The sequence below is a fragment of the Podarcis cretensis genome (genome assembly GCF_951804945.1).
Source record: "Podarcis cretensis genome assembly, chromosome: 13".
In the NCBI taxonomy this organism is placed as follows: Eukaryota; Metazoa; Chordata; class Lepidosauria; order Squamata; family Lacertidae; genus Podarcis; species Podarcis cretensis.
In genome coordinates, this window is record NC_137182.1 from 55,597,702 (window position 1) to 55,621,763 (window position 24,062).

Below are 24,062 nucleotides of genomic sequence, written 5' to 3' on the forward strand. Positions count from 1 at the left end.
AACGCTTAATGTTTTACTATGTTTTTATATGTGCTGTAAGCCGCCCAGAGTGGCTGGGGAAACCAAGCCTGATGAGCAGGGTATAAATAATAACCTTATTCATATTTTTAACTATTAATTATTAAATTCACAGAGCTCAGGCAGCTGTCCGTCAAGGATTCTCCAACTGCGATTCCTGTGTTTGCAGCAGGGGGCTGGACTAGATGTCCCTTGGGGGTCCCTTCCAACGCTACAGCCCGACGAAGTAATAAGAAACACCACAAAGGCGACGCAAGAGGGAAGCCGTTTTTCTCCGGTTCCCGTTTATTCCCCAGCTGCGCAACTGGAAAAGACCCTCCTTGCCCCACGTGGCAGCGCTTCTCCTCTGGCCTAGCGCTCGGACGCTCTCCGTTTGGGGCTGCGCTGTTTCCTTCTGTCCTGCACGACCTCCCACAGCCGGTGCCGGATAACCTGGAGGATGCTGGAGACCTCGCGCAGCAGGGATTCATCCAGCCGGGCGTCTTGGTCCGCGGCGGCATCTGCACCCTGCGTGGGGAAGGGGGGCCATTGTGGCTGAGTGGGCAGGTCACCTGCTTGGCATGCAGAAGCAATCCCCAGCAGCACCTCCAGGCAGGGCTGCAAAAGACTCCCTTTCTGAAACCCTGGAGAGCTGCTGCTGCCAGTCAGTGTGGGCACTACCAAGCTGGATGGACCAATGGGTCTGAGAGGCACAAATACAAGATGGGTGACACCTGGCTTGAGAGCAGTACATGTGAAAAGGATCTAGGAGTCTTGGTTGACCACAAACTTGACATGAGCCAACAGTGTGACGCGGCAGCTCAAAAAGCCAATGCAATTCTGGGCTGCATCAATAGGAGTATAGCATCTAGATCAAGGGAAGTAATAGTGCCACTGTATTCTGCTCTGGTCAGACCACACCTGGAGTACTGTGTCCAGTTCTGGGCACCACAGTTCAAGAAGGACACTGACAAACTGGAACGTGTCCAGAGGAGGGCAACCAAAATGGTCAAAGGCCTGGAAACGATGCCTTATGAGGAACGGCTAAGGGAGCTGGGCATGTTTAGCCTGGGGAAGAGGAGGTTAAGGGGTGATATGATAGCCATGTTCAAATATATAAAAGGATGTCACATCGAGGAGGGAGAAAGGTTGTTTTCTGCTGCTCCAGAGAAGCGGACACGGAGCAATGGTTCCAAACTACAAGAAAGAAGATTCCACCTAAACATTAGGAAGACCTTCCTGACAGTAAGAGCTGTTTGACAGTGGAATTTGCTGCCCAGGAGTGTGGTGGAGTCTCCTTCTTTGGAGGTCTTTAAGCAGAGGCTTGACAACCATATGTCAGGAGTGCTCTGATGGTGTTTCCTGCTTGGCAGGGGGTTGGACTCCATGGCCCTTGTGGTCTCTTCCAACTCTAGGATTCTATGATTCTATGATTGGGAAAGGTCTGCAGCTCGACAAGAGAGCACCTGCTTGGCATGCAGAAGGACCTGGGTTCAATCCCCAGCAGCACCTCCAGGCAGGGCTGCAGAAGACTCCCTTTCTGAAACCCTGCAGAGCCGCTGCTGCCAGTCAGTGTGGGCACTACCGAGCCGGATGGACCAATGGGTCTGATTGGGAAAGGTCTACAGCTCGACGAGAGAGCACCTGCTTGGCATGCAGAAGGACCCGGGTTCAATCCCCAGCAGCGTCGCTAGGTAAGGCTGGGAAAGGCGCTCCGGCCTTAAACCCTGGCGTGCCAAGCTGCCAGCCAGTGTGGGCAATACTGGCACCAGTATGGACCAAGAAGGCAGCTCCGTTCCCAGGTTTATCCCTAGAGAAGCGCAAGGGCTCAGCCTTGGAACGCAGGAAATAGGACATAAAGGGGACAGTACCTTTGACATGCCTCTGAAGAAGTATGGGAGGCTTCCATCTTTCAACCAGCAAGGTAGAAATCGAGCCAGGGAATAGAACCTGTTTTTTAGGGCGGCAGCCCAGTCCTGGAACATGCGAGATTAAAAAAGGGATTTTTGTTTCTCCCCTGAGCATAGGCAGAGTGCCTTGTACGCCCCCTGAGCAACCCTAGACAGACTGCGCAGCAGGGAAAGGATTTCCGCGGCAACCTCCAGGGACAAACATCTCCTTAGAATTGCAGAACTTGAAGGGTTACCATATTTTTTGCTCTATAAGGCTCACTTTTTCCCTCCTAAAAAGAAAGGGGAAATGTGTGTGCGTCTTACGGAGCGAATGCAGGCTGCGCAGCTATCCCAGAAGCCAGAACCGCAAGAGGGATCGCTGCTTTCGCTGCGCAGTGATCCCTCTTGCGGTTCTGGCTTCTGAGATTCAGAATATATTTTTTTCTTGTTTTCCTCCTCCAAAAACTAGGTGCGTCTTGTGGTCTGGTGCGTCTTATAGAGCGAAAAATACAGTATTTGGGCCCACCTTCTGCAGTGCAGAAATCACAGCTATTCAGTGGCACAGCAGTTGCACCCCCTGGTTGCGCAAATTTCCCCTCACTCTCCCAGTAAGCAGGTGACTCGCTCTCCCTTCCTGACTTCCGCCTTACTAGAAGTCCCAGAACATCCTGAAGGCAGAGAGGAGGGCATGAGCCAATTTCTGGGGAAGCGCCTTTCACCCTCCCTGATCCCAACTGAATAAAGGAATAGCTAAGAATAATCTTCCTTAATAACATGAGAAGAGCCCAATGGATCAAGCAATAGTAGCTGTTGTGGCTAATAGCTCTCTCCTCCTCCTCTTTTAAAGGCATCCAAATTGCTGGCCATTATTGTCCCCCTGCGGGAGTGAGTTCCACAGTTTAACTGTGTTTTGTGAAGACGGATTTCCTTTAATCTGTCCTGGATCTCCAGCGTTCAGCTCCATGGGATGTCCATGAGTTCTGGTGTTAGGAGAGAAGGAAAAAGACTTTTCTCTGTCGGTTTCCTCCACAGGTGGTTAAAACTTGGTTCCGGCACAGCCTGCGAGGGCGTGGAGTAGACATTTAGAACAAAAACAAGGGAGATATATCATTCGCCCTGCCTCTGAGTCTAGCCACACACAAAACTGACAGGCAGACGGTTGAAAGGCAAAACAAAAAGATAAGTACTTCCCTAGACAACGTGCAATTATTCCTGGGGATTCATGGCCACCAGACGCTGCGATGGTCAGTAGCATAAATAGTTTTCTGAGCAGAGCTAAACAAACACATGGCGGGCCGCTGAGCCTTCCCACGGAGAGCCAGCGCCTCTGCAACTTCCCTTTCGGAGATAAGCGAAGGCATGTCTCAACAAGAACAGGAAATTGAGATCGCCACCATATTGGCTGGCTGTGAGAAGAGGTGTGGACCAGGAATGAAATTGTGGAGTCACAGGCGGAGAGCTCAGCGAAGGTGTCGTCAACCTGGTGTGCGGCAGCCGTGGAAAAGGCAAATTCCATGGCAGGGATGGTTAGGGAAGAAACCGAAAACAAAACTGCCGATTTCATAACGCCGTTATACAAGCCTATGATGTGACTGCATGTGGAATACTCTGTAGAGTTCTGGTTGCCTCACCTCAAAAAGGATACTGTCGAGTTGGAAAAGCGTTCAGAAAAGGGCAACCAAGATGATCGAGGGAATGAAGCGACTCCCTTGTTAACAGCATTTGGGGCGTTTCAGTTTAGAGAAAAGGAGAGTAAAGGGGGGAAATGGGTAGAGGCAGAGGAAGAATTAGGGGGAAGTTTTTTCTCTCATAATTCAGGAACATGTGGATGTCCAATGAAGCTGAGCATTGGGAGCAGTGTTCGTAATTCTGATGTACAAGCTAGGGACCAGATGGCACCTTGAATCTAGGTTATGGTCACCACAAAGGAATGTCTGTTCACCAGGGGGTTGGACTAGATGACCCTCGGGGTCAACTTCCAGCGCTAAATTTCTACGATTCTACGATCTCAGCTGCATTGCTTGACTGTAGCTCGCTCTTACAACAATTCACTTGTCCCAGGATGCAAGAGGGAGAAACACACACAATGGAAAATGGAAATGCTATTTACCAGAAGCTTTTAAACTGTGGCCACCAACCTGGTGCCCAGAAATCTCAACGTAGACGCAACTGGACTCACACCAAGTAGCAAAATGCATCTGGTGCCTGTGGAATTTCAAAAACTTGATTGGGAGATTCAGGGCAGGTTGAAAGTCCTTCACACAACACAGGCTTAAACTGTGGAACTCGCTCCCACTTGGATGGCTTTAAAAGCAGATTAGAGGAATTCCTGGAGGAGGAGGAGGAGGAGACTATCAACGGCTCCTAGCCACAGTGGCTTGGCTCAGCCTCCATGTTTGGAAGCAGCAATGATTCCAAATGGGCCACTGGACTGATCCATCAGCCAGACTTTTACAGAACCTCCAGGTCCCAAGGCAGTCTATCTCAATTCCTAGATTCTTAGGGGCATTTGGCCACTGGCAGACCAAAGTGCTGGACTAGATGATGGGCTCCCTTTGGCCTGATCCAGCAAGGCTTGCCTCTCATCCTCATTGTAAGAGGTGACTTGCTTGAGCCGGCAGGCAGCCCTTACGCCCTCCCAGACTCACCCTTTGCCCTTTGAAGAGGAAGACATAAATCAGGGCGAGAGCGCCTGAGAGGACCAGCAGCAGCAGCAAGGTGCAGTCGTCGCTGGCTAGCCAGCCCCCACCAATCCCGAGGGAGCAGGCTTCCTCCTGCGGTTCTCCCTGATCCGGGCCCAGCTCCCTGACCCTCTGCCTCCTCGAGTGGGCAGGGGTCACCAAGATCCAGGCTAGGAAGAACAAGGAGGAACGCCACAGCCCCATGATTCTTGCAGGGATATTTGTGGCAGATAGCCGGTTGCTAGGGAACAGTTTCCAGGGAGACCGTCGTTTGAAGCTTCTGTGGACCAGTATGGGACAAAGTCAAGGGACCAAACCTGGAACTGGGGTGGTGTGAGGCTGAGTACTTCTGCTTGAATCTGTTGTTCCGCACCAGGATGACCGGCCACCTGGCTGAGCTTTTCTAGGGAGATACTAGCCCAATGGTATTTCCCATGGATTTAGGTTTTTGACTTCTTGGTGGGCATCGTTCCCCTACCTTTGCCTTCCTGAACAGCATACGACTTGGCTCACTCACTTGAAACACCTGGAGCTGCTTTGCTCTACCAATGCTTTGTTGTTGTTGTTTAGTCGTTTAGTTGTGTCTGCCTCTTTGTGACCCCCTGGACCAGAGCACGCCAGACACTCCTGTCTTCCACTGCCTCCCGCAGTTTGGTCAAACTCATGCTAGTCGCTTCAAGAACACAGTCCCACCATCTCGTCCTCCGTCATCCCCTTCTCCTTGTGCCCTCCATCTTTCCCAACATCAGGGTCTTTTCCAGGGAATCTTCTCTTCTCCTGAGGTGGCCAAAGTCTTGGAGCCTCAGCTTCAGGATCTGTCCTTCCAGTGAGCACTCAGGGCTGATTTCCTTCAGAATGGAGAGGTTGGATCTTCTTGCAGTCCATGGGACTCTCAAGAGTCTCCTCCAGCACCAGAATTCAAAAGCATCAACCAGTGCTTTAATATTTTTTTATTTTTTTGGGGGGGGGGACTTATTTATTTATTTAATAGGTTTTATAGAGCGCTTGATTGTAAAAAAAAAAAGTAAACAAACCTCAACGCGGTTTGAAAAAAGATAGAACAAGAAAAATCTACGCTACTTTAAAGTAATGCATACAAAAATTAATATATTAAAAGTTTTCTCTCTCTGCCTGACCTTCTCACAGGGCTGTTGTAAATGAGGAGAACAATCTACATGACACCTTGAGGTCCTTGGAGAATGCCATAAGTAGTTTTTGCTTCCTATGACGTGCAGACTATGATGTTCTCACTCGGGAGGGCTGGTGGTGGTGGTGGTGTACAGTGGTTAGAGAGTGTCAAACTAGTACCTGACTTGGCTGTGAAACTCAGTGGGTGTGCCCCCCCCCCGACAGCTAGTCTGTATCGCTCTCGGCCTAACCTTATCGTACAGAGTTGTGAGCGGAGTGGAGAAAAGGTCGGCTAACAACCTATTGAATAAATAAGATTTAGCACATGAGAACCAGAGGACGAGATGGTGGGACAGTGTTCTCGAAGCTACCAGCATGAGCCTGACCAAACTGCGGGAGGCAGTGGAAGACAGGAGGGCCTGGCGTGGTCCAGGGGGTCACAAAGAGTTGGACACAACTAAACAACTAAACCACAACAAGCACATGAGAAGAGCCCTGCCGGATCAGGCCAGTGGCTCGTCTGGACCAGCATCCTGTGGCTGAACTGTTGCCTGTGGGAAAACAGCAAGCAGGATTAGAGCACAGGAGCAATTCTGTATTCTTTCCTCCTGCAGTTTCCACCAGCTGGAAAATTACCCCAAGGAGTTGGTGCTGCTGCAGTAGCAGCTGGCGTGAGGTTGGTGCCAGATCGCAACTCTGCTCGGCTTCTTGCAAGAAGTGTGAGGCGGGCGCTTTTATTGCAGCAGTGTGTTTGTGTGTGGGGGGGGGGTTGTTGCCTAATGCTTCCAGACTGGGCTGGCCCACGGCACAACAAACAAGGTGCTTTTCATCCCAGCAACTGTGCGTCGCTCAGTGCTGCTGCTTGTCCCATGCCCTGTGGGAACACGATGATCCTGCGCAGGGAGGGGGAGAGGGGCTGGGGAAGAACAATAGGCCTTGTCACCCCGCCTGCGTGGCGTGTGCCCCTCCACTGCTGCCGCTGCTCACGCCAGGCTCCCTCCCGCATCCAGCGTTTCCCTGGGTGCGACTGGAGCCGCTGGTTAAGAGCGGGGGGCTAAGACCTGGGAGAGACCAGGGTTGGGGGAAAAACCCATTTGGTGGCCATGAAACTCGCTGGGTGACCCTGGGCCAGTCCTTGCCTCCTCTCAGCCCAACCTACCTCCCAGGGCTGTTGTGGGGATTAAGTGAGGAAGGGGGAGCACTATGTACACCACCTTGAGCTCCTTTGGCAGGAAAGGTGGGATACAAGCGCAGTAAAATAAATAACAGAAACAGCTGCAGATTTCGGGACGCTCACGGCCGGTTCCACCTGCTTCCTTCAAAGGGGAAGGGGGACGCTTGGTGCCTAGAGGGCAAGTAAGGTTCCTTATGCTCAGGGGACAGTTTGTCCTTGTGTGTGGGGTTTTTGGGTGTAGGAGGAAATTCCTTTGAGTTAGAGGGGGGGGCAAGAAGGGGATTCCTCCCTGGATTGACTCGCTTACTAGAGCCACTCGGAGGCTGATAAGGTCAGCAAGCTTCTTTACCTCATGGTGCAATCTTGGGGGTGTGGGTTACTGCAGAATGGACTGCAGAGGCCTGGTGGGGCAGGCAGGGGATGTGGCAAGTGTGTGTGTGTGTGTGTGTGTGTGTGTGTGTGTGTGTGTGTGTTTGCCAGGTGGTGGGAGGAGTGCATTGGCGGTTTCTATGCAGAGGTCGGACGGCCATCTGCCAGGGCTTCTTTAGCTTCGCTTCCTGCATTGCAGGGGGCTGGACTAATGACCCTTTGCGGGGGGGGGGGTCCCTTTTCCGATTTCACTGTGATTCTATAAATGTCCTGTGGTGCCTCTAACGCCCTTCTTGTAGCTGCTTTCGACATTTGTATCAAACACCGACAAAGCATTTCCCCTCCGAACTGAACCCCCAGCCCATACCCCCTTGAGCCCAGAGATCCACACGCCACACAGAGTGACATTAGCAGTCTTGTACTTTAATAACCTGAAATACTGCAAAAGTGTCCTTAATAGAAAATTTATTGCCAGCTCCATCCGCCCCCCGCACACAACCCAACCTGGCCTGCACCTCTCGCCCCCAATCGTGTCTCTGGCCCCGCACCCCTTCCCATTCCCCATTTCAGTGGGGCGACTGCAAAGCTGTCCCATTGAGATTTGGCCAAGGGGCGTTAAGTCAGGCCCATAAGGGGCAGGCGGGAATCACTCCCAAGTCTGTGAGCGGCTTCCCTCCCCCAAAGCCCCCGCCCCAGCCCACCAACCTGGCAGCCCCCCTCCGCAGCCGGTAAATCGTGTCTTTGCGCAAAAAAAAGGTCACCCCACTCCCAGAGCTGGGGGAGTAAAACCAAGTCCTGATTCCACCCCCGAAAAGGCACATGCTGTGTTAGTAGGCCCCCTTTCTCCCCCCCCCCCGCCCCAACCCTGCACCCCAAAAGGCTGGCTCCACACACACACGCACACGCACACACACCCCTTCCAGCAATGCTAGTGACCCCACCCACCCACGTTTCACATCTGCGGGAAATCCATTAGTGAGTGCCCCCTCCCCAAAACACGCAAACACACACACCCCTCAGTGTCCAAGTCCAGCCCCCTCCCGCCGGCCCAGGGTCACGCGGCACCGCCGGAAGGAGGCTTGGTGTTGGCGTGGAGCTGGGCCTGGAAGCGGCTGAGCTGCTCTGCGCTGGCCAGGGAACGCAGGAGGGCATTCTCCTGCTCCAGCAAGGTGTTGCGGTCCGACAGCTCCTTGATCTGTTCCCGCAGGACCTCCACCTCCTCCCGCACGGCAAACATCAGGTGGCTTTTCACCAGGTCCTAGAGAGGAGTGGGGCACACAGAGAGAGAGAGAGAGAGAGAGGCCAGGGACACCGTCAGGCATGTGGGAAGCCTCCACGCACAGGATCGTAGCGTTTGTAATGTAGTTCATGCAGCACGTCAACTGTGGAACTCCCTCCCGCAGGCTCTGAAAGAGGCTGTTTATCTCCCCAGCGCCTTTTCTAAAATCCTCCCCAGCTTCGGTAACCAACAGTTCTGCAGTGTTGCAGCCAATTAATCCCTGAAAGGGGACGCGGGTGGCGCTGTGGGTTAAACCACAGAGCCTAGGGCTTGCAGATCAGAAGGTCGGCGGTTCAAATCCCCGCAATGACTGGGTGAGCTCCCGTTGCTCAGTACCTGCTCCTGCCAACCTAGCAGTTCGAAAGCACGTCAAAGTGCAAGTAGATAAATAGGAAGGTAAATGGCGTTTCGGTGCGCTGCTCTGGTTCGCCAGAAGTGGCTTAGTCCTGCTGGCCACATGACCCAGAAGCTGTGCACCTGCTCCCTCGGCCAGTAAAGCAAGATGAGCGCCGCAACCCCAGTTGGCCACGACTGGACCTAACGGTCAGGGGTCCCTTTACCTTTAATCCCTGAAAGATGCCCCCTGCCCACCTCTGCTTTTAAACCTCCAATGAAAGACAGTCCACTGGCTTCTGAGGTCATAGAAATGTAGAGTTGGAAGGGACCTCCCCCCCCCAAAGATCATATAGGCCAGGCACGTCCAACTCCCAAGAGCCTGCGATTTTTGAGTTCGTTTTTTAATTCAACCAAAGAGCGACCTGGAAGGCACCCGTGACTGACCAGTAGATCGCGATCGACAGGTTGGACATGCCTGCTACAGGCCAAAACTCCTGCAACAAAGGAGTTGCAGCCAAAGATTTACTTCCTCCACACACAACCACAGAAACTCTGTGCTACAACTGACCGTCTGGTCCAGACTGGTCCAGCTAGCTCAGCGACACTTGACCTTCAGGATTTCAGCCCTCCGTGGAGCTGCTGAGGATTGAACCAGAGACCCTCCAGCATGTAAAGATCCATGCACTGCCCTCACGGCAACCCTCCCCTTGCAGAGGAGTATATAGAGGCTGTTAAGCACTTTAAGAGGTGCCTGTTGCATCACACCAATGGCCCACCTAGTCCGGCATCCTGTTCTCACAGTGGCCTGCCAGGTTTCCAAATGGGGGGCCCCAAAACAGGATTCAAGCAAACCTCCTGTGGCTTCCAGCCATTGGTATTCAGAAGCATCGCTGCCTCCAACTGAGGAAGTACGGCAAAGCCATCCTGGCTCACAGCCATCAGTAGCCCTCTCCTCCCTCATGGACTTATCCCATCCTCTTTATAGCCATCCAGATTGGCGCCTGTAACTGCCTCCTGTGGCAGGGAGTTCCACAGCTGAACTATACGCTTTAATTCCCACCTTATCTATGCAGCATTCACCGGAAACAGCTGCTGTCCCAAACACCCCCCTGCTAAGCCTGGAGTTTTCCTGCCCTCAGAAAAACTCTGAAGGTGACGCCTGCTCCACTTTTAAAGCACTCCCACCAGTTTTCCGTGGGTACCATTGTCCGTTGTTTTATTTTTTTACATGGGCGACTTTGGTGAGGAGCAGCTTCTACGGAAGCAGCAAATAGCACAAAACGAGGAGAAGGGATGGGGAATCCAGGGTTAAAGTCACATCTGAACGGTATGAACAAATAGATTGCCTGAAATGCATATTTTGTGGGCCAGTCTGGCTGGACAATTGCATTTCCCCCCCCCCCAAAGGGTGAGGGAGGGATGCTCATCTGTTCCCCCACTACGACCCTTTCCTGCCCATGTGCAGAGGGCTTTAGAGGCTGGACAGAGCTCAGCAGGGCCACAGTCCCAGCCTGGAGGGGGCCTGCCACATTTCCCCCACCCCTTTGACTCACCATGGCTTGTTCAATCTTGTTGTCTATGGCGATCATGCTGCTGTTGGTTCCGCTGTGAGGAAGAGACGGACAGGTGGATCAAGAGGCAAGACAGACCACACACACACACACACACACACACACACACACTTTAGCCAGTCTCCACCACTTCTGTCCTCACAAGGCTTTCCTACTTGTAGAATTGTAGAGTTGGAAGATATGCCCCTAGGGTCATCTAGTCCCACCCCCTGCAAGGCAGGAATTACAGTGGTACCTCGGGTTACATACGCTTCAGGTTACACACTCCACTGAGCCAGAAATAGTGCTTCAGGTTAAGAACTTTGCTTCAGGATGAGAACAGAAATTGTGCTCTGGCGGTGTGGCAGCAGCCGGAGGCCCCATTAGCTAAAGTGGTGCTTCAGGTTAAGAACAGTTTCAGGTTAAGTACGGACCTCCGGACTGAATTAAGTACTTAACCCGAGGTACCACTGTACAGCTGAAGACCACACTAGAAAATTCTTCCTAATGTTTCTTTGGAATCCCCTTTCTTGCAACTTCAATCAATTGGTTCGGGTCTTTCCCTCTGGGGCAGCAGAAAGCAAGCTTGCTCCCTCTTCCATGTGGGAGCCCTTTAAATATTTGGTCCCCACATTCCCTCTCAGTCTCTTCTTTCCCAAGCTAAATATCCCCAACTCCCTCAACCGTTCCTCGTTAAGGGTTGGTTTCCAGACCCTTGATCACCTTGGTCTTTATCCTCTGCACACCTTCCCGCTTGTCAATATCCCTCTTAAATTGTGGCGTCCAGAACTGGACACAGGACTCTGACCCCTCAATCTGGACACCAGACTCCGGTAGAATTGTGTTAGCTATTTTTGCTGCTGCATTGCATGCTCAGCTCCCTTTGAGTTCGCCTCCCTCCTTTGCAAGACAGGGACGGCATACACGCTATACTTCTAAATCGCATTTCCCCCCTCAAAGTATTCTGGGCACTGTAGAATTGTAGAACTGCAGAATTGGAAGGCACCAAAAGCGTCATCTACTCCAACCCCCACAATGCAGGAATCGCTAGGGATTGTAACGGGGGGGAGGGGGGGGAGATAACCTTACAGCGTCCAAAATTCTTGCTGGGTGGGGGTCTGCACTTCCAATGAGCTTGAATGGTATCATCACACAGCCACAAATATCTCTTAAACAAGACCTTGCTAGGTGCCACCCCCAGACAACAACACCTGATTCTTTAAAGGTAAAGGTAAAGGTACCCCTGCCCGTACGGGCCAGTCTTGACAGACTCTGGGGTTGTGCGCCCATCTCACTTAAGAGGCCAGGGGCCAGCGCTGTCCGGAGACACTTCCGGGTCACGTGGCCAGCGTGACATCGCTGCTCTGGCCAGAGCCAGAGCCGCACACGGAAACGCCGTTTACCTTCCCGCTGGTAAGCGGTCCCTATTTATCTACTTGCACCCGGAGGTGCTTTCGAACTGCTAGGTTGGCAGGCGCTGGGACCGAGCAGCGGGAGCGCACCCCGCCGCAGGGATTCGAACCGCCGACCTTTCGATCGGCAAGTCCTAGGCGCTGAGGCTTTAACCCACAGCGCCACCTGCGTCCCCTGTGTCACCTGATTCTTTACCCCCCCCCCAAAAAAACCACATGCCTTGTGATGCTTGTAAGAATTAAGTGGTAACGAGAAGGAGACTTGAAGCGAGCCCAGCACACCTTTCTCCTGCCAGTGAGGTCAATTGCACCTGGGGGACGGGTGGAGGGGGGTTAGCAGGGAAAGGCTTCTGTCTTGGGCAGCTGTGTTTCCACAGACACGTTTGTGCCCCACCACCTCTCAGTTTAGTCGTGACGCACTGCAAAATAAGCACCCTAATTCTAGGCACACCCGGGTGGGTTTGGGGGGGTTTTCTGATTGAGGGATTGCCCTTCTTCCCCAAAGGAGCCCAGGGCAGCAAAACAGATGCACCTTTTCTTAATAATAAAAAAACAAAAAAAAGCTTCTAAAACAGATTAAGACTTTCCCCAAAAAACTACTACAATTAAAGATATTTAAAAGCAGTTGCTTTTCTCTGCAGAGAAACCCTTGCCTTAATGCTTCCAGCTTGGGCCACTTTGCTCTCCTGAAATGTCAGCCCAGGGTTTCCTGCTAGGACTAGACCAAGCTCCCAATCAACACAGGGCTCCATTTGCACCCATGGCCAGTCAAGGGCTCCAGAGAGCTCCCTTGCCTTTTCCCTACTCCAGAGGTGACTAACATGAAGCTCCCACCACCATCATCCCTGGCTTTTGAGCAGCTGGGAACTGGCAGTCCAACAATGGGGGGAGATTCCCAGGTTCCCCATACCTGTTGCTAATCGAACACTCGGCCTCCTCTTGGCACACACAAGAAACTCGCCTGCATTTTTCACTCAGACCCTTGCACCTGAGAGCTCCCCCATCCCTCCTCTATCCTCCCAGGAACCTTGCAAGGTAGGCCAGGGGGAGAGATTGCTCCAAGGCCATGCAGTAAACAGGTTTGCGGCGGAACAGGGTTTTGAGGTTCTCCCTGACCCACCCACAGTTGTCCTCTGATGCCCTTGACCCCACACTCCCTCCTTAGCCTCAATACCCCTGCCCAACCATCAACGCCCCCCCCCAAAACACCCCCCCGTGCTTGCCTCAAACTCCCACCCCCGAAATCTGCCCCCTCTACTACCTGTGAAGGACAAGCAGGAGGGAGACGAGGGTCTTGTCCACTTCTTTCTTCCGTCCATTCAGCTTCCTGCGTCCCTTGGGGGTCTCTCTCGGCTTCGCAGGGGACAAGTCCCTGGAGTGGGCCGGGGAGGTGCAGCCCCGCTGCCGGGGGCGGCGGGGGTCCCTCGAATCGGGGAGCATGCTGCACCCGCAGCCCTGGGGCTCCTGCTGCACCTCGAAGGCGCTCACCCTGGACTTGACAGACACCCCCAGGGAGTCCAGCGCCATAATGGCTCCCTCCTCGGGTCTTCCGGGTGCTGGCGGTCGGGGAAGGTCCTGCGCTTCTGGGCCGCCAGAGTCCTCAGGCGCCCTTTGACCCCTGGCCCAGATCCCTCCTCGCTAAGGTCCTCTTCCGCTCCCAGATCCTGCACGAGCTGGCGGTGGTCTTCTGTCTAGAAGCGCTGTGGCAGGAACCCAGGAGTCCTGGGCGGAGTGAGGGGGCTGGGCGGCAGCAGGAGGCGCTGAACCGCTGGGATGGGCTCCCTGGGCAGCGATGCCCAGCGGTGCTCCCTGGCCGGGCATAAATAGCCATCTCTGTGCCTGGCTCTCGGGCCCCCTCTCATTCACTCCCATTGGCCAAGGCCATGTGGCTGTGTGTGTGTGTGTGTGTGTTTTTATGCCTTTCTTTCTCCTCCCCACACCCCCACCCCACCAATGACAGCCAGGGACATCAGCTGCACCATTCTCCACTCTCCCCCCTTTCCGCAAACCCACACACAGAGGACTTGTGCCTTGAGCAACACCCTCAAATCAGATGGCCCCCCACCCACCCTGGAAGGGGAACAGCAAGATCAATGCTGTTTGCTTTGCCCACCCCCCCACCAAAAAAAGTCCACCTTCCCTTCACCCTTGCCTTGTTCTTGGCTGTGATGGAGCAGGGAGGAGGGCGGACTCACAAAGGGGCCTTTATAAACCTGCCACCCTCTGTTTATGCCAATCCGGTCCGGGGGGGGGGGGGAATGCCAGGGGGTGTGGGGACGTCGCCATGGAAACTGGGACCAGAGCCCAAAGGCATTACATAACGCAGCACCAGGCGCTCCTCAGCGGGGGGGGGGGGCGGGGGGAACTCCAGAGTCCAGCCCAGCCTTGGGGGGGGGGGGGAGGAAAGAAGGAAGGTGTGTGTGTGTGTGTGTGTGTATGTGCAGACACACACATACATGTGTGCATAGGGACTTTGGGGCTACTTGCGGTGAAGGGGAGAGAAAAAATGGGACCCAGGATTGTCCGTAGGGCACTTGCGGCGGTGGCTTTGTGCTGGGAAATCCTGCGTTGCAGAGAGGCTGGACTAGATTGCAGTGGGGTGTCCCTTCTAATTCTATGACCTCAGGAGGCAATGGACTCTCCTTCATTGGAGGTTTGTAAAGCAGAGGCTGGGCGGCCACCTGCCAGGAATTCTTATAACAACAACAACAACAACAACAACAATAATAAATTATTTATATCCTGCCCTCCCCAGCCAAAGCCGGGCTCAGAGCAGCTAACAACAGTAAAATGATACAACATTCTAAAATCATTTCATTACAAAATCAGTTCAAATTCTTTAGCTGCAATTCCTGCTTTTTGGTGGGGTTGGACTAGATAACCCTGCGGTGTCCCTTCCAGCACTACAGTTCTTGGATTCTGAGACCAAACATCAGACACAGAGACCTGGCTTCCCCTTCCCAAAGCCTGCTCAAACAGGAAGCCTACTGACCCTCCCTCGCAAGGCAAGGGCAGGGTGACTTTGGCCTCCCTCCTCCCTTCCCCTCCCACTGGCCGATCGTGGGAGTCCAAAGGCAGGCCTGCAGTGCTTTCCCACCCACGCCGCCCCCCTCGCTGGGGCAAGGAGGTAGCCAGCTGCGCCCCCCGGGTGTACAAGTGGGGTGTGGGGTGGAGCAGGCAGAGAGGGCACTGCCTGCCCCCCAAACTCTGCCGCTCCCTTTGCTTTGGAGATTTGCCCAAATCTAATTAACACCCCCCAAAAAAACGTTCTAGCTCGGTTAAGCTTTAAAACAGGAATAAACATGTACGGAGTCTGAATTAAAGCACAGGGGAATGGGGAGGAAGTTGGGTGTTTCACTGTGGCTGCCCTGGGTCCTGGGGATGAGGCAGACCGGAAGCTGTTAGAAAGAGCTGTCTGCGGGTCAAAGCCGTTTGACAGCAGAACGGACTCCCTCAGGGGGTGGCAGACGCACCTTCCTCGGAGGTTTTTTAGCAGAGGTCGGATGCTCATCTGTCAGGGCTCCTTTCACTGCGATTCCTGCAATGCGAGGGGTTGGGCTGGATGTCCCCTTAGGGTCCCTTCCAGCTCTGCTATTCTGTGGTTCTGTTGCAAACGGTGCTTCTTTCCTCTGCAGGGTGGGTGCCTGCTCTTGAGCTGTGGGGTCTGCCCTCTTTTCATGGACCCTCTGGCTCAGGGGTAGGCAACCTAAGGCCTGTGGGCTGGATGCGGCCCTATCGCCTTCTCAATCCGGCCCACAGACGGTCTGGGAATCAGCGTGTTTTTACATAAGTAGAATGTGCCCTTTTATTTAAAACGCACCTCTGGGTTATTTGTGGGTCCTGCCTGGTGTTTTTACATGAGTAGAACGTCTGCTTTTATTGAAAATGCATCTCTGGGTTATTTGTGGGGCATAGGAATTCGTTCATTTTTATTTTTTTTCAAAATATAGTCCGGCCCCCCACAAGGTCTGAGGGACCACGGCTGAAAAAGGTTGCTGACCCCTGCTGAGTCTAACTTGAGGAAGGCCTCCTTCCTTGAAAAATCCCATGTTGGGATTGCAGCCCAAGTTCTCTGTTGAAGTCCAAAGCTTTGGGTGGGGTTTGATTCTCCCCTAAATCACCCGGCAGCCATTGCTCTCTGCAAAAGCCTGGCGGAGCCAGTGCCTACTGGGTGTGTTGCCAACCTGCCGCCCTCCAGCTGGCTGGTGGCTGAGGGAAGCTGCAGCCCGAGACATATCCCGAGGGCATTCAGTTTGGCGAACCCCTGGCAAAAACGGTGCCCAGCAACCCATGGGTTAACCCCAGACCTGGGCAGCGTTTGGGGTGGGGTGGGGGTCAGCGGGGCATGAACCTGTGTGAGCACAAGAACCCGTCTTGCAGGTTTCGGAAGTGACAGGGAAAAGGATCCTCCTTGGCCCAGGGGCACATTCGCACCAGCTGGGCAGGAAGGAACAGGGGCCTGCTCCGAACTGCACACGCTCCTTCCTGCACACCTCAGCCCAGGCCTCCTCCTCCTCACCAGCTCCATGGACCCTCCTCCTTCGCCCAACACCTCAAAAGGATTTATTCCTTATTCCTGTCTCTTCCTCTCCTGCCGAGTTGTAGCAACTGTGCCAACTTCCCTCACATTTCGGGGCTGTCCTGCAGAAGGGGGCACCCTGCTCTGAATGCCACGCTGCCCCTAACGCCACCCTCTGGCTGCCCTCCAGCACCCCCTCTCCACAGAGTCCTCCTGCGCCCCTCCAAGGTAGACCTTGCATAAACAGGGCTAAGAATAGCAGAGCCAAATCCGGGGAGGAATGTGGTGGGTGCTGGCTGAAACCAGCCTCCTTCTCCTCCTCTTCGCTGTGGCTTTGGCCCGGCCTCTCCCGGTGCTGGGAGGGAGAGAAGTGCGGGCACCATCCAGGGCAATCTGCGCTTGCTTCTCAGGCTTGGTTTGCAAGGTGTTAAAATGCAAACACCTCTCCCCTCCCTTGGAGAAGCTGTAGGTATGCGGTGGTGGTGGGGAAGCCACAGGCCGTCAGTGTGAAAATAAGCATGCGCCTGTATTCAGGGTTTTGCCCGTGTGGGACCTGAACAGCCAGCCTGCTTGCAGGAGCAGGGAGGAGGCTGCAGATGGGTCTGTGTGGTTGAAAGTGGCAGGGGCCCAAATTCAAATCCCCAGACAGACACAGCGTCCTGGGTCTGTCTGTCCTGTCTGTCTGGTTCATATCTTTAAAGCACCACGATGCAGCTTTAAACCGTCTCGACTTTTAAACCAGCCTGGGGAAGGTCTCAGCACCTTCCTAGGATCCGTTTTGTGGGGAGGGGGGAAGGGGGCATCATAGCACTTTAAATGTTTGGTGCAAATGTGGCCTAACTCGCCTTGGAGGGTTACTGTGGAGATAAACAGAGGGCGGTGTGGGAAGAATCCGCCCTGGCGTCCTTTGCGGGAAAGAGGGTTTTTAAATCTATCCCCCCAAAAGTTTTTGATTAAGTTCCACTGAAATGAGGCTGCATTTCAATGTTTTAATTGTTGTATTTTAATTTTGTTTTTTTTAAGCTGTATTCTAATCAATTGTTTTTATATTTGGTGTTAGCTGCCCTGAGCCCAGTCCTGGCTGGGGAGGGCAGGGTATAAATAAAATGTATTATTATTATTATTATTATTATTATTATTATTATTAAATGTACCTTGAAAATACACCCACACACCCACACCCACACTAGCTAGCTAGCCAGCTTCCAAAGTCGGAAACAGCCATGCTTCTGAATCGGGAGCCACAAGGAGGAGAGGGTGGCTTTGTGCTCAAACCCCATGCGGGTTTTCTCTAGGGGCATTTGGTTGGCTGCTGTGGGAACAGAACGCTGGGCAAGGTGGGCTATCGGCCTGATCCTGCAGGGCTTTTCTTATGTGCCTGTGTGGGAGCTGGAGTGTGCCAGGGTACAGAGGGCTTGGGAGTCCTGCTCAGACTTCGGCCTGACTTGCACCCCTGCCCCTGGTTGTGAGGGCTCGTTGCTTTGCTTTTGCCCCCCCCCCATGGGACAACCCTTGGCTCCCCATGTGGGATCAATGCATGAGTGCACGGCTGCTATTTCTTCCGGGCCAATGCTCTCATCCCCATTTGGAGACATCTTCTCCCTTCTGGGAGGGAGGGAAGAGGAAATGTGCGGCATTTTCTGCCCGCCCTGCCCTCCCAGGCCTGCTTCTGGTCGCTGGACTGCCCGCTGCGGCTGCAGACCCACCTGCTACATTTTTAAAAATAAATAAAAATGCCATGCATGCTTGGATGTGCGCAGAAGGAGGGACGGCCGTGGCACGTGGTTCTGGGGTGCCAGCATGAGCCAGAAAGCACGGGGCCCCCAGCCACGGCAATGAGAGGGCAGCTGGCCGAATGATGCGGTTGGGGGGCAACGAGGGCAGAGAAGGTGTTCCCCCCACCCCGGCTTGGAGAAGAGACGGCGTTTGGCAGCAGAGCGGAACTGGGCAGAGCTGGCAGAGGGTCATGGAGGGTCACACTTGAAATAGATCCGTCCGTGCCCGCTGCAGGGGCTGGCAAACTCCCAGGGCCGAGACGGAAATAGCCCAGCGGCAGGGAAGTGCGGAGAATCTCACCTGCCTGGGAGAGCAGAAGGCCTGGAACCTACCCACTAAAAGAAAAACGTCGCAAGCTTGGCCTGCCCCCTGCCATGCAGGAATCGCAGCCAGAAAATGACTGGCAGGTGGTCACCTGACGTCAGTTTTCAAGGTTTCACCTCCCCGCGTTTCAAAGCATGTTCCTAGTCCTCAGCGCCCGTGGAAACACCCCTTTGAGACGCTGCTGAATTTCCGCTGCAGGGCGCACCGCAGCTTCCCCTCCCTCCGAGACGCCTGTCCCGAAGCCTCCGCAGGCGGCCTGTCGCGGAGCAAATGAACATTGCAACGACGCAACCAGATACAGATGTGGCTGCTTCGTACAAATTGTTCCGCTCTCAGCGGGAGGCTGCTGGAGGGAGGAGGGAGAGCGTGGAGTCGTAACCGCCCCCCATTTCCTTCCTCTTGCCCAAGTCTGAACATTTTCTCCCCCCCCCCCGCCCGCCAAGACAGCTATGACCAAAGAACCCAGGCAAGCTTTGCCAAGGCTCAGCCCGGTCACATAGGCTGTAGTGCCTCTGAGCATATGCGAAGTGCAGCTCCCTCCCTCCCCCACCCTGGAGGGGAAAAGGCCTTTGGCCCCTCAGTCTCTACCCTCTCGGAAATTAAGAAATTAGGCCATTATCCATTGGTGGAGCTACTCCATGCTCAGCCTTCCCTTAAGTTCTTGTGGCGGAGGTTACCTTTCCTATGAACCTGCCAGCACCCCCTTCACCCCCACATGCCAACACACATCCAATAACTACTTTGGCTTTCAGAGAAAGACAAGGGGGGTGAGAAGAGGGGCTGTTATTTGCACAATGCCCCCCAATACCTCCCAGACTGGGTCATTCGGCCTTTAAAGTCGTTCTACTTTTGAAATAAAAAACCACAGTGTTCTGATGGTGTAACCCACCCTGGGACCTTAGGGTGAAGGCAATAAATTAATATTAATAATAATTTGCCTTAGATACGATTCCTGCATCACTTGGGGGGGTGGACTAGATGACTCTAGGGCCCAACTCTGCAGTTCTCTGATTTTTAGAATTCCCCCCTCCACACACACACACACACACACACACACACACACAGACAAAACCCAGGTGTCACATGCCATGCCTCACCTGTCGTCGTCGCTGTCCTGGGCGCCCCCCATGCCAAACATGGACCGCGCCAGGCTGAAGCGGCCAGCGCCAAAGGGGTCGGAGGTCCTGCGGCAGGGGCTGGCATCTCGGAAGAGCGGGGGAGCTGGGGAGGATGGGCGCGAACGGGACTCTCTGGGCAAGACCTGCGAGGCAGGGAGAGTGGGGAGGGAGAGAGAGAGAGAGAAGGTGAGCTTGACCCACAGCTGCTGCCCCCACCCCACCCCACCTCTAGCAGGCACCAGAGCTGGAAGGCCTTCCGCAGGCTGCAGACTTGGGGAAAGCCAAACTGCCCCCATCCAGAGCCTGGTGGTTAAGTGAGTGGTGACAGACCCACACCCCTCCCCACGGCTGCAGAGGGTCACTGGGGGTTTATTCCAAGGAGCGTCAGGGCGGACGAGGCAGAAAACAAGAGGCCCTGTGTGCCCTGGCTGGAAGGAACAGAGAGAGATTTCTAGGAAGAGAGGAAGGAGGCTGGTAGAGGGGCAGGGGGTGGAGTGAAGAGGATGGTGTGGGGAGAAGAGGCCCTTCTGCCCCCCTCGTCCGGCGCGTTCCTGGGGACCTTGCTCCAGAAGGACCCAGGCGTCCAGCTCGCTCCTTCCTGCTCAGACCTCAACAAAATAAATCAATGGCTCATTGTTCTGCCGGGGGTGGGAAAGGTGGGACTGGCTTGCGGCCCCCCAAGTCCCGGTTGGCTGGGTAGGATCCGGCCGCCAAAGTCTGCCCACCCACACCCACCCATCGTACCCCCAGAACAGACCAACGGGGCCATCCAGAGCCCACCTAGAGCCCTGAGAAAGATTCTCCCATCGTGCACCTCGTTCACGAAAGGGCAGCTTTGTCCAGAGGCTGGAGAAGCAGGACCTGTGGCCGAAGTGCTGTGGGGAGGAGGTTCTACGACCTGGGATGAAATCCTTGCTGAGCCACAGAAGCGCTGTGGGGGGCCAGTCTTGCCCAGGCCCTGTTCCTCCACCCCTGATTTGTGGAACTGACAGGTTTTTAGTGCTGCAAGCCAGGAAGGTGAAAGGAGGGCGTCTGGAGAACTGGTGCATGCAATGTCTAATTCCAAGCAGCGAGGAGTTCCGCAGGGCAAAGAAAACACACCCCCAGAGCGAGCACCCTGTAAGATCCAGGTGAGCTTGGGGACTTCCCCAGGCCTAGATCCATCCTCTCTAGGCTCAGCCCAATCGGCCTGAGTGTATGGAGACACATACAAACTCAGATGCCCCGTCCTCCCCGCACCCGGAAAGCCCACCACAGCTGGGCAACGCCTCTCACCTTGCGCCGCTCCTCTGTCCCCCTTGGGAGGAGCTGGGCGACACTCTTGGGCAACAGGTGCTCCTCCACCAGCAAGGATGGGATGGTGCCGGCCAAGGGGCCCGGTTCGCCAGCTTCCCTGCCGCCTTCGCCGGGAGCTGGCGGGCGCGTCTCCAGAGCCACCAGGGGGCTGCGGGGTGCCACGGGGCTGGGGGGAGTCCTGATGGGGCGGACGAGCACAGGCAAGCCTCCTCCCAGCGAGCGGGCCTGGTGGCCAGAGTGCCCGGGCGAGGGGAGCACCAGCTGCGACTGCAGGTAGCCCCCTCGGCGCTGGGGCTGGGGGCTGAAGGGGCTGGGGGGCCTGGCCAGGAGACCGGCCACCTCCAGCCGGGAGTCCAGGGACTGGGGATGCCTCCCCGACTCCGCCAGGCGCCCCGTCAGGTGGTAATCCGCCTCCTGCTCGTAAAAGTCCCGGCAAGTCCAGCGGCCCCTCTTGTAGGGCTCTCCCGAACCTTGATCCAGCTTCACCACCCGGAAGCGGGAGGCGGCCCCAGCCGGGCCCTGGAAGGCCGGGGCCACCCCCGGGAAGCCCAAGGCCGAGGGCCCGTTCTTGGGCACAGAGGCTCCACCGTCGTCCTCGAGGGGGTCGGCTTCCTCGCCGCCCCGGGACACTTTGGGGCTGGAGGGGCCCTTGGCCTCCCCTCCTGGGGACGAGCCCCCCTCCTTCTGCTGCTCGTAATCCGAGGTGACGCTGGTGATCTGGAAGCCGCTCTTCTTCTTCCCGCCGCTCATGGTCCCGAGGAAAGCGGGCGCGGAGGGCAGAGGAGCAGCGCAGCCTCCTCTCCAGCTCAAGGAGCCAGCCCTGCCGTCGGGGTCAGTACCAGCCCAGGGCCATGGCCAGGCCAGACTCACCGGCGACGCCAGGGGGGTCGAGTCTCGGGGGCACCACCAGGCAGAAGGCACGGGGGCCAAGCCAGGCGCATGCCAGCATCCGGCGCGGCTGGGCGTGGGGGTGGCCCGCCGGGGCCTAAGGACGAGCGCTTGCAACCGCTGGGCGATCCTGCATGGTTGCTGGCGGGGCTCCCGGCTCCCTCCTGGGGGGCTAGGGGGCCAGGGCGCTGCTCAGGCGCGGGCGCATCCCGGCGGTCTCCAAAGGGTGCCCGCAAGGGCCCGGGGTGCGTTAGGGGCCACTTCTGCAGGAACGGAGAGCCTGCTGCGCGGAGGAGCAAAGTTGCCCGGCGTTTGCCCCCCCCCCCCGGGCTCCTTGCTTTTTGCGGGTGGGTGGGTGGGTGGGTGGGCAGCCCGGGCAGCCCTCCCCGATCGCGGCGGCGGCGGCTCCTCGTCTGCCTAGCGCTGCCCAGCCTCTCTCCCTCGCTCGCCCGCCTGCCTTCCTCTCCGCCTGTTGACAAGCCCCAGCACCAGGAAGTCCGGCCCCCTCCCAACCAGCTGACTGCCTGCACACGCCCCCCCCCCGCCCCACAATAGCTGGGGGCCGGCCAAGAGCTGCCTTAACCCCTCCGCCACCGGATCCTCCCCCCAACTCCTCCTTAGGTGCGCCGCGCTGCGCTCGGATGGATGGCTGCGCAGGAGGCGGGTTCGCGGGGCGCGCCTGGTGGCTTTCGGGGGGGGGGGTCTCCCTCCTGGGCGGACCTCCCGAGCTCCAGGGGCGGCGGACTACAACTCCCATCCGCCCCCAGACAGCGCTGGCTGTGGGTTGATGGGGGTTGTAGTCCGGCGCACCTGGATCTGGCGAGGCGAGGCTGATACGCAATAGGTCCTCTCCCTTGCGCACGGACGGGGCTTGGCCAGGCGGCCTGAACACTCGGGCGTCGCCCAGAAAGCGCGAAAAAGGGGGGAGCGTCGGACTTTGAAACAGGGCGTTGGACTAAATAGGCCTTTGGGCTGATCCTCTGCGGCTCTTAGGCTCGCTGACTGGTGAACATGTGCAGAGTGCTGGTTTTTTTGGGGTACCCCTCTCCAGTGAATCGTCAGGACAATGGCTCATACCTTTGGGCTTCCTCCAGCATCGCTTTTTGTGGGTGGGCGGGCCACATTCAATTTTATATTTTAACAGATATATGTGCAACTGTTTAAGCTACTCTTATATACACAACAGTTTTATTATCTTTATAGGTCTATATAAATCTGTAGGTGTGTAGATATTACTGTCAATCGTTTTGGAATGCCCCATGGAGAGCAATCCATGAATGAAATAAACATGGAAGAGGAGCCTTTCCCGCTGTCCTTTCTCCAAGAGAGATTGTGGCGCAGCGGCTAGAACCTGGGAGAGACAAGGGTTCAAATTCTCCGCTGGGTGGCCAGGAAACCCTCTAGGTGTGACCTTGGGAGCCAATCACTGCCTCTCAACAGGGCTGTTGTGGGATGAGGAAAAGGGGAATACCCACTTTGAGCTCTTTGGGGGGGGGACGAGATAGAAATGCAATAAATAAATGATAAAGCGTCAGGGAAGGCTCCAGGCAAGGCAGAGCCGTCCTCACAGCTGGAGCCAGTAAGTGCACAGATTTCCCAGTAAGTGCCTCATTTCTAAAATGCTGGGGTGGGGGCTCAACCTGGAAGCGTCCTACTGATTCCCAGAAGCGTGTTGTCTCATCAGTGATGGAAAGGCACTTTGCACATGCTCCAGGACAGTCTCTTCTTTGTTATTCCTGCATTGCAGGGGGGTTGGGCTAGATGGCCTTAGGGCCTCTTCCTGCCCTACAGTTCTGTGATTCTACATGTTCCAGTGCTGAGCCTTCCCTGCACTTGCCTAAGGGCTGTGGTTGACCCCAGCACCCTGTTGTTCCTCCTCCTTCAGCGCAACCTACATTGTCAGGAAGAGGAGTGGTGTGTTATGGAGAGACTGGCTCAGGGAAAGGCATAGAGAAACCACCCTGGATGATGATGGTGGTTATTATTATTTTTAAAAAAGATCTCTGGCTCAAGGGAACACGTGAATAAAGCAAAAGAGTCTTCACTGTGCCTCTGAGCATACATGGAGTGCCTCTTCCTCCATTCCGAATAACCAGGTCCTGTGGAGAGCTAGGACAAACCGCCAGGGCATCCATCATGTCCCCAAGACTAGGAGATGACGCAAATGCACTAAGCTTTTGAACCTCCAACGGACCAGCAAGTCTGCAAAGTGCAAGGCTGGCAGTGGGGCACGTCCGGAGACCCTCCCCAAAGTTTGTGGGTGGGAGGGGAGCACTGCATAATGAAGGAGCCTGCCTTTGTCTCCTTCCCTTGTAGGCTTGGG

The 24,062-nt window shown here is 55.3% G+C and overlaps 2 protein-coding genes across 3 annotated transcripts; both read right to left on the bottom strand.

Moving 5' to 3' along the window:
• Positions 1-265: 265 nt before the first annotated feature.
• On the bottom strand, positions 266-5,714 carry LOC307202325 (uncharacterized protein). The gene is made up of 3 exons (XM_079952213.1): positions 4,538-5,714; positions 1,869-1,973; positions 266-525 (listed from the first exon to the last, which is right to left on the bottom strand). Exons 1-3 carry the CDS (start codon positions 4,772-4,774, stop codon positions 370-372), a joined length of 498 nt encoding a protein of 165 aa, XP_079808339.1. The 5' UTR covers positions 4,775-5,714; the 3' UTR covers positions 266-369.
• A 1,929-nt stretch (positions 5,715-7,643) lies between these two features.
• Positions 7,644-22,270, bottom strand: TSC22D4 (TSC22 domain family member 4). Of its 2 annotated transcripts, none has more exons than XM_079952037.1 (4): positions 20,831-22,270; positions 19,535-19,698; positions 10,410-10,458; positions 7,644-8,499 (listed from the first exon to the last, which is right to left on the bottom strand). In XM_079952037.1, the coding sequence occupies exons 1-4, from the start codon at positions 21,599-21,601 to the stop codon at positions 8,296-8,298; spliced, it is 1,188 nt and encodes a 395-aa protein (XP_079808163.1). In that variant the 5' UTR covers positions 21,602-22,270; the 3' UTR covers positions 7,644-8,295. The 2 variants fall into 2 exon arrangements, with proteins under 2 accessions (XP_079808163.1, XP_079808162.1); XM_079952036.1 differs by having other exon boundaries at positions 10,410-10,461; positions 20,831-22,255.
• Between the last annotated feature and the right edge of the window lie 1,792 nt (positions 22,271-24,062).

What these genes read in the sequence shown, in the direction of transcription:
- LOC307202325 (XM_079952213.1), bottom strand. Translation starts at nt 4,774, where the DNA reads ATGGGGCTGTGGCGTTCCTCCTTGTTCTTCCTAGCCTGGATCTTGGTG. An exon ending in TCCTCTTCAAAGGGCAAAGG is followed by an intron (nt 1,974 to 4,537) that starts GTGAGTCTGGGA and finishes CGCATGTTCCAG; the next exon opens with GACTGGGCTGCCGCCCTAAA. An exon ending in TCTTCAGAGGCATGTCAAAG is followed by an intron (nt 526 to 1,868) that starts GTACTGTCCCCT and finishes TTCCCCACGCAG; the next exon opens with GGTGCAGATGCCGCCGCGGA.
- TSC22D4 (XM_079952036.1), bottom strand. Translation starts at nt 21,601, where the DNA reads ATGAGCGGCGGGAAGAAGAAGAGCGGCTTCCAGATCACCAGCGTCACC. An exon ending in GGACAGAGGAGCGGCGCAAG is followed by an intron (nt 19,699 to 20,830) that starts GTGAGAGGCGTT and finishes CCTGCCTCGCAG; the next exon opens with GTCTTGCCCAGAGAGTCCCG. An exon ending in CAGGACAGCGACGACGACAG is followed by an intron (nt 10,462 to 19,534) that starts GTGAGGCATGGC and finishes TCTTCCTCACAG; the next exon opens with CGGAACCAACAGCAGCATGA.